Here is a 9,675-nt window from a genome sequence, read left to right on the forward strand (position 1 = left end):
TGGTATGCATTTAGCTTTCTGTCAAACACCTTGATAGCTCTCTTGTACTGTTGTTCTATGGGTTTCAGGTTTGTGGCACAAGCAAACGACCAGTTTGTCAAACAGTATTCAATGTGGGATAGAGCAACCCAGTCTCACGGCATGTCGTGTTATAGTCACAACATTTCATCTATTGATTCGTGTTCACCAACACCATTTCCCCCTTTTTTTCGTGTCACACAGAACGATTTTAAAAGCAATGTATTTCTATTGGTAGTGTGTTTCGTCTTTTTGTCCGGTCGGGTCTTGGAAGACCGGAAGCCGTGTGGTTCATAAAAACATGTTCTTTATATATACAGTACAGTCTATGGTTCTTACTCAATATCAAGCCACGATTATTGTTTTTAATTAGCATTTTTTAATGACAATAATGTGAATACCTTTATTTTATTCAACAGTAAATAAAATCCATTATTTGTTTGTTTCATCTGAAAAATCTGAATAACATAACAATCATACAATGTTCCAAAGTGACTTACAGCCCAAAAGGAAATGTTTACCAATTTAAATGTTAAGAGATAATGTTTTTAACATAAAATACTGTTAAAAGAGGACGATGTTCAATCAGAAAGGAGGAGTCAATGCAAAACTCAGATATCTCCTCCTCTATTTATGTGACTGCAGAGAGGAGGACAGAGGACAGAGGACACACAGTTTAACATGATGGACTATAGGACAGGACTGCTGCTGCTCACTGTCTGCTGGGCAGGTCAATATTTTAACCAATAATTATTTGACATAGATCCTATTTGTGTGCCAACTAAACTCATGTGACTTTCTTCTTTATTTTTACAATTCTTTATTTTGTTTTATGTGCATCTTATACAATGTTACATTCATGTTACTTTTTATCCTCTTGACAGGTGTTGGGGGTCAGACTCTGACAGAATCTGAACCAGTGACTAAAAGGCCTGGAGAATCTCACAGATTGACCTGTAAAACCTCTGGACTGTCATTCAGTAGCAACTGGATGGCCTGGATCAGACAGGCTCCTGGAAAAGGACTGGAGTGGGTTGCTACTATCAGTGATAGCAGTAGCTACATATACTACTCTGAGTCAGTGAAAGGCCGGTTCACCATCTCCAGAGACAACAACAGAGAGCAGCTGTATCTGCAGATGAGCAGTCTGACGGCTGTAGACTCTGCTGTTTATTACTGTGCTCGAGACACACAGTGACTGAAGCTGGTTGAGCAGCTGTACAAAATCCTACAGACCTCATCCTTCATGTGCTGAAAGAACACAAAGAGAGTTATACGTTGAATAAATCTTTCCTTGTTGTAGTTTTTATGCAAATTAAAAAAAACAGTTGCTTCTGAGCCAAGTTATAAAACACATTAATAAATAAAAATGTGTTTTTTATTTATTAAAAATAATTTCCTCATAAAACAGCCAAGGACAGGAAAAAGATTTTATATGTATTTTTCATGTATCGGCAAAAATGTCAGTCACATTACTCACACAAGTACCAACAGGTGGCAGTAGAGGATACAAAGACAGATGACAATAACGGGAATATGACAATGTCTCTAAACGTATACTATGAAATTCTTGAGGCTTTCCTGCAACAATAATATCCCATTATTAATTTCCTAACAGAAGGTATCAATAATATATTTATGCATGATGTTTCCAGTATGTGGATGGGCAACCAATGTTGTGCAAAGCAGAATAAATGATTACATCTTATTTTGGTTTAAATAAAAGGGCTGTTTATTACCGTGCTCGATACACACAGTGACATAGAAAGGAGAAACGCTGTACACAAACTCAACAAGTCAAAAAAAAGTTGATCTCAACACCAGCTCACTGTTACAGTCTAGAGGGAAAGAGTACTAAGATGTCATAGAAATATTCTTAATTAAACAGAAAGGGTTTTCACCAATTTAAACAATCTGACATTAAAATCATTGATACTGTATATCATTGTAGGTATAACATCTAAAAGGGATAGTCAGACAATAAGTTAGTTTTAAAAGTGTCTGATAATATAGTATATTCCTTTCTATAGCAGAATGAAATTCTCTAAAAGACAGTTCCTATTAAATAATTATTCAATAACATATGTAAAAGACAACTTTATCAGTGTCATAACTGGATTAGGAGAAGAATGAATAGTTTTTATCCGACTTCATATTTTTTATAAAACTATAGAAAAGTTTGTTTTTATCATCTAAATCGTGTTTCTCAACCTTTTCTATGCTCAACAACTTTATTAATCCCGCAAGGGGCAATTGGTTATGAGCAGCAGCTTGTGTCAAGTACACAGGCAGGAACATACAGGAAGAAAACACACAGATACACCCGGGAGCACAGATGTGGATCATTCCAATTTACACAAAAAATAGTTCATAGCATCACAATAATACATGAATAAATAATCAAGTTAAAAGTCTTTCAAGAATTAAAAAGTTTGAGTGCAGAGGGATGATTGATTTTGAAAAGCGATTAGTCTTTAGAGCAGGTAGAGCATATCTTCGCCCTGATGGCAACAGATGAAATTCATGTGAAAGAACAGGACCTGGAGAGGTATGCTTTCCGCAGAATCTGTTGGTTACAGAAGGAGTTTAAGTCTCTCTGTTTCATGCCGATGACCTTAGAGCAGGTTTTAACAATGCTGTTCAGGCTGTTCCTGTCTTTCAGTGTAAGGCTATGGAACCAGCAGATAAAAGAAAAACAAATAAGGCTCTCAATGATTGCTTGGTAAAAACAACAAAGAATGAAAGACCTGACAGAGAAAGTGTTCAGTTTGCGAAGAAGGTGCATTCTCTATTGACCCCGCTTCACAATACACTCAGTATTCAAATCAAATGTGAGGTGGTCATCGAAAATGGTGCCCAAGTATTTGTATGATGTGACAATTTCTACCTTGTCATTGTGTATGATGCACTCCATAGGAACATCCTTGTGACGTCTATTATCAATGATCAATTCCTGGGCTATGTGATTAAAAACCACACCTGAACATTTCCTCATCTTTTGGATATTTTACATGAACTTTAGTCAGCTGATTTCCAATCATCAGTATGTAAATGATCTGTGTGTGTTGCCTCATAAACCAGCGAAGTGTGTGTATGTGTCAGAGAGAGGACAGAAGAGCTCACATCAGTTCAGCTTCAACATCAACATGTTCTCTGCAGCTCTGATACTGCTGCTGGCAGCTGGATCCTGTGAGGAGCTTTCAGTGGATTCTCACTAATAAACACATCAGAAACACTGAGTGGTCAGATGAATGATGGAGATAATGTTGCTTTGTGTTTCCACAGGTGTGAACAGTATTGATCTCATCCAGCCAGACTCAATGGTTGTGCAGCCTGGACAGCCTTTGACCATCACCAGGCAGGTCTCTGGTTATTCTCTGACTGATAGCAGCTATGCAACAGGTTGGATCAGACAGTGTGAAGGAAAACCAATGGACTGGATTTCACACATGTGGGGTGGAGGTAGCTTAACTCAAAACAATGCCCTGAAGAACAAGTTCAGCTACAGCAGAGACTCTTCTGCTGGAACAGTGACTCTAACAGGACAGAGTGTGCAGCCTGCAGACACAGCTGTGTATTACTGTGTACGTCTGCCCACAGTGACACAAACCACCAGCAGACCTGCACAAATACTCAGCAACCATGTGACTCAACCACTCAGAGTATAAATGTGAACAATGATACACACCTCACTCTCTGATAAGTTCATTACAAAATGTATTTAAATGTCTGTGTAATATTATTTCAATTCCACTGCAGCTAAGATCAGTATAGAAGAGACTGAGAGAAGCTTCATTTTGCACAAATGCAAAACACATATTTCCAATTGAATTCATACTAAATGAGTTGTGTGCCTTGTTGTGCCTGTTAAATATAAAACACATTTTCTGTGTTTCTGTTTTGATCTACTGGAATAGAAAATAACAGTAGCTCTACCACTGAAGAGACAGGATGTCATTGCAGAACATAAACAAACTAATTTCCTCTTTTTTAGTTTTCATGAATCCAGAAATAAGTTGACAGGAAATGTAAGTGAACGTGAAATGTAAATGCAGCCGTCGTAGAGATACTCTGCTTATGGAAATGTTTATGTCACATGTTCCTTTTTGAATCTGTAGAGGGAGGTCGATGCAAACTCTTCCTCTCTTTAAAACACACCATCAGCGACTTGTTGCAGAACACCAGAGAAGTGCAGTGCTTAATTTGTAAATCATAAGGTGCCGGAACGCAAAGTACATATGACAGCTCAGGGATGACGAGACGCGTACAGGTCCCGGAACGTATACAGAAAAGGTGCTGAAAACAACATGAAAATGTCCACTTGCAACGCTGTGGGACTTACAAGCCTCAATTTCAAATAGTATCCATGGTATAAATGTTATGACGATAATTTATAATTTTTTAGGCTAGTAGGCTACGCACAACATAGGCAAATGCCCACATCACCACAGGTGGGACTTCAGTATACAGCCAGCAATTAATTTCTCAACAGGTTTAACCCATAAGAACCTGAGGTGACGCACATGTCACACACAATTTTAGGGTGTAGCAGGGGTGTCACTTCAAGTATACCCTTAATTTCAACTCATATAGTCCTGAACCGACACCCAAATCACATTTCTGAAAGGTCATGTGACCATTGGGATGACCTCATGTTCAATTAGCAGCCACCTTTCCTGACTGTTTTCTCCACAAGCTAACTTCAGTCTGCCAGCTAATTTGCCCCTCTGCCCATCCTGAGGATAAAAGGTAAGATCCATCAAATCCTATGGTTGAAATATTGGATAACATGTTGTTTGTCGAATATAAATCATTGTTTAGACTTTTTATTTTTTATTCTGTGGTAAAAGAGCAAGTAAATATGTGTGTGACATAGACGTCACTGCAGGCATTTAGACTAAACTGGTAAAACAAATAAGTGTTGTGACCTATATGTCACAATTAGAAAACTTGTCATTATCTGATCAGTTTACTTAATTCAATTATACTCAGTAATATATTGTTATTATATTATATATATATAGCTAGCTATAACTAGTAATAACTAGTTACTTATACTACTATCTAGCTAGCTACCTACAACATGGCAGGTTTAGGACTAACGTCATGTGGCACTTTACCTCACAGCTGGAAATGATAATTACCGTGCTGTAGGGTAAAGTGCTACCAACGTTACATGATGACATCAGCTGAAAGTCATGATTATTTTCCATATTTTCTTCTCTAGATGAACAGGAAAAATAGGTGGGATGGAGACAAGGACATCCAGAAGATCCTGGAAATAATCCTGGATGGAAACGAAAGTGAGGTGGAGGGATTAGGTGGTGAGGATGAAGATGAGGATGAATTTGATGATCCTGTCTTAGATCCTGATTATCAGGAGGAGCCATATGAGTCGGAAAGCGACATAGGGGAAGAGGAACCACCTCAACCAGAGGGAGAAGAACCTCCTAATGAAGAACCTCCGACTGCAGCATCCCACCGTTCTACTGGCCAAGAAAGATTCTTATGGCGAAAAAAAGCTTTTGAAACACCAGACCACACCTTCAAAGGAGAGAGGGTCCAACCTCCAGATGAGCTCCCCACTCCCCTGCAGTACTTCAGGAGGTTCATTACAGATGAGATGCTTGTGGCAATGATGGAGCAAACCAACCTCTACAGCGTTCAAACCTCTGCCACCCACAAGAACGTGCAGACCACAGTAAAGGAGCTGGAAATCCTAATCGGCATGTACCTGCGCATGGGACTTTGCCAGCTTCCAGGAAACCGTGTCTACTGGGAAAACGACACAAGGATTGGCATGGTCGCTGACAACATGTCACGCGACCGTTTCCAGACCCTCCTCACATCTCTCCACTTCACCGACAACGAGGCTCCATCCAACAGGCAAAAAGGGGATAAGTGCTGGAAGATCCGTCCATGGCTTGACATGTTCCGCAAACAATGTCTCCAGATCACCCCGATGGAGCACAACTCCATCGATGAACAGATGGTCTCGTTCAGAGGAACGCGCTGCCCCATCAGGCAATATGTGAAGGGCAAACCCCACCCCTGGGGATTCAAGATCTGGGCCCGTTGCTCATCCGACGGAATCCTATGTGATTTCCAGGTCTATGAAGGTGGCACTGGGAAAAGAACCACACTTGGAATGGGAGGAGATGTGGTCGTCAAGTTGTGTGAAACTCTTCCATCAGGCCAGAACTACAAAGTGTTCGCCGACAACCTCTTCTCTTCAGCCGCACTGGTGCGAGAGCTTCGTCAGCGGCAGATCTTCTACACAGGTAACACACACACACACACACATACATACATACACGCACACACACACAAACACACACACACACACACACACACACACACACAGGTAATAACAACATACCTATGGTCTCATTCTCCTTTGTTTCTAGTTTTGACTCATCTTGTCTTATTCTTTATGTATTACAGGAACAGTCCGCAGCAATCGCCTGGCTGGATGTCAGCTTGAGGATGACAAGAGTCTTGCCAAGAGAGGCAGAGGATCTTTCGATTGCCGGGTGGAGAAAGAGGGGTCCATGGCCATAGTAAAGTGGCATGACAACAGACCTGTCACCTTGATCTCCTCTCAAACAGCAGTGGAACCACAAGACAAAGCTAGGCGCTGGAGCAAACCCCAGAAGGCATTCCTTGACGTCATCCGGCCCAATGTCGTCAAAGAGTACAACACCTTCATGGGGGGGGTGGATCTCATGGATAGATGCGTTCTCCGGTACAAATACCACATGAGATCACGGAGATGGTACATCTACCTCTTCTGGCACACCATCATGGTAGCCCTGGTCAACGCGTGGCTGATCTACAAGAACGACTGCAAGCTGATCGGTGAGAGAGCACTGAATCTAAGAAGATTCCAGGCAGAGGTGGCAACTTGCCTCATCCTCATCCAGGCAAGAAGGGGGCGCCCATCACTTGACATGAACACTCCATCTCCTTCAGCACCTCCCACGAGAAAGAGAGTCCGTGTTGGAGTTCCTGATGATGTCCGTAAGGACCACTTTGGACACTGGCCCGTGAAATCTACCAAGCGTGGCCGCTGCACAGTCTGCAAAACAAATGCAACCACCACCCTTGTGTGAGAAATGCGACGTGCGTCTCTGCTTCACAGAAGAGAGAAACTGCTTCAAAGGCTACCATTTCTAAACAGCCAGCAGTAGGCTTGGAAAGGATAGTGTAGGATGACTGGGAGGAGAAGAGGAACGGGAAGTTGTTGAGATTTAGATGTTGTGGAATTAAAAATATTCCTGGTGATTATTGACACTCTGTTTCACGTGTTCCAAATGGTTCCAAATCTACCAGGCAACATGTTTTCTATTGTTCAGATTGTACTTTTCCTGCTGTTGATCTGAAATAATTTCTAGCCGGACATTGTTTTTTTTATTATTCAAGTGGCATTGGATGTTGATAAAAATAAAAAGTCAGCTACATTCTCAGTCTGATTAATTTTAGACAAATGAAGATTGACATTGACCTAACAGACAAAGATCCACCTCTCACCTGGTCCAGTTTGAAATGTCAGACACCTGGTGTGAAAAATGAATGAATGGCACTTGTTCTACACTAGTAATACATGGCATATTACATATAATAGATATAATACATATTGTATTGTCTCTTGAGGACAGTGTGGGACATGGACATGGTCTTTGAATAGAGTGCAATTGCGTTATCAACACAGGTGAGTCAGGTGAGCACTAATGATCAGTCCCTTGCTGCAGGTGTGGTGCTCTGGCGACAACACTTGACCTTTATTTGATGATAACTCCTTCTGGGAAGGTCTTATGGACCTTGGGGAATGGACTTGATATAATTGTTCCTTGGGAAATGTAGATGTTAAAAAACATATGGCATGCCTAGGTGTAGAGATGTTTGGTGGGGGCACTTTTGGGGCCAATAATGGCATGCGGGCCCTTTTGGGGGCAATCGGAAAATGCAAATACTCCTTTCTCTCTCTGTGCTCTTTCTGAGATGGTTTGACCATGACTAAGTCATCTGAAATGGATTCCATTCCTTCTCAGCTTTCCAACCATACATAATATGCCTATGGTAACATCTTTGGAAGCTTCAGAGTTAATGGAATGTGCTCAGGAATGTCAGAAATGTCAGAAAACACTGTACATTTAATAATTTAATTTAACAATCAAATAAGACTGCAGTGACACTGATGTCACTTTTCAGATCTCTGTCATCTGGTGGTGGAATTTAGATTTTTTGTTTAGACATGTGTTCTATGTGCTCTATTCAACCTGTGTTATGCTCCCACTAATTTTTATTGAGCCAGAAATTGGTCCAGGTTCTTATCGTGTAAAAAAAATATTTATTAGGCCTATTCAAAGATTGGCACGGCGGCCTATTAATAGACAGTATGTTTGCTCACCATATTTAGTTGTTTAAAACACCCCACATCACGAGCATGTCCGGATTGTCCTCTATCTCTTTTTTTCTGCTTTTACTGCGTGTGTCTGTGGCAGTTCTGTGTCCTTTGGCCACCCAGGACCTCACGTACGGGACTGGATTGAATTTAGCCAGGGGGGGTCCAACAAGATTTAGGAAGAGTAAAGATGACATGGTAGATGTGAGCAAAGAGCTACGGTTGGGAGTGCAAATCAAGTTCATTTGAGAAAATCCGCGCTCACATTCAGCACTTGCAATGGGAATGCTGTTGACAGCAACAAGTAACTCCATCAGCTCATCGGGGGTGTCTTTACAATCTGAGTCTCTGTACGTTCTGTAGGCCCGTATGACTGCGCGCGGGTTGGCAATGTTGAAGCGCTGACACAGTGACTCGACCTCTGTCTCTCCATACAGCGCACCTGCGTCCTCGGGCCAGTATTGTGCTTAAAGCACCTTCAACTCCTCAATGAACTTGTTATATCCAGTTTTATCTGGCATCCGGCCTCCTTGAGATAACATACGGTCCTCCAAGTTCTTGGCCACAGTTAGAAAAAACTGACCTGTCGCTGGACGTCCCACACTCTTCTACGCTCAATGCGCTCTCCTCTCCTACTGAATCTTCCTGCTGTAAGCCAGCTGATGTCGCGGTTCCGCTCGCCTCTTGCTCCGGCTGTTGTACCGGGCTAGTTGATGCCAGGGTACCCACCCGTTGCTGTTGGTGGTCCACCTGGCTGACGGTAGCTGGCTCCTGTTCCGGCTGGCGGTGAACCTGACCCGCTGCCCGGGCTTGGCTAGCTGTCGGTTAGCTAGCTGGCTAGCTGTTGCGGCGCTAACCTCCTCCTGGTTTTGACCATCAACATGACCGCTGCAGCTGCCCTCGTCGCTGCTTGTGGAGGCTTTTCTGACTCGTTTTGAAGTGTCTATTACCTCTTCCTTCTTTTTGAAGAAAGACAGTAAATTTAACTGTCTTTTTGACATGCTTGCATTGAATCACCGTTTCTTCCTCTCTGCGACGTGCTCCTCATGTGGCGAATTTCAAAAGTGAAAGACGTTTGTCCGTTGGTCCAGCTTTTCAGTGCGTCAACACAGATCTCGGACTCTTTCAAATCTTAATCTTAATAAACGACATTAAATTCTTGGTATTTTTTCTGTAAATTAATATCTGCATATTTTATTTCATTTTAACCATTTTTTATTTTTATTTTTTGTGAGAGGTACCGGATCTGCCCA

General features: G+C 41.7%; 1 protein-coding gene across 1 annotated transcript; it reads left to right on the forward strand.

Moving 5' to 3' along the window:
- Window positions 1-4,639: 4,639 nt before the first annotated feature.
- On the forward strand, window positions 4,640-7,130 carry LOC307014382 (piggyBac transposable element-derived protein 3-like; the record flags this gene model as incomplete). The annotated part of the gene is made up of 2 exons (XM_079642239.1): window positions 4,640-6,299; window positions 6,463-7,130. Exons 1-2 carry the CDS (start codon window positions 5,246-5,248, stop codon window positions 7,128-7,130), a joined length of 1,722 nt encoding a protein of 573 aa, XP_079498365.1. The 5' UTR covers window positions 4,640-5,245.
- Window positions 7,131-9,675: the final 2,545 nt, after the last annotated feature.

Source organism: Notothenia rossii, assembly GCF_949606895.1.
Source record: "Notothenia rossii genome assembly, chromosome: 8".
Taxonomy (NCBI): Eukaryota; Metazoa; Chordata; class Actinopteri; order Perciformes; family Nototheniidae; genus Notothenia; species Notothenia rossii.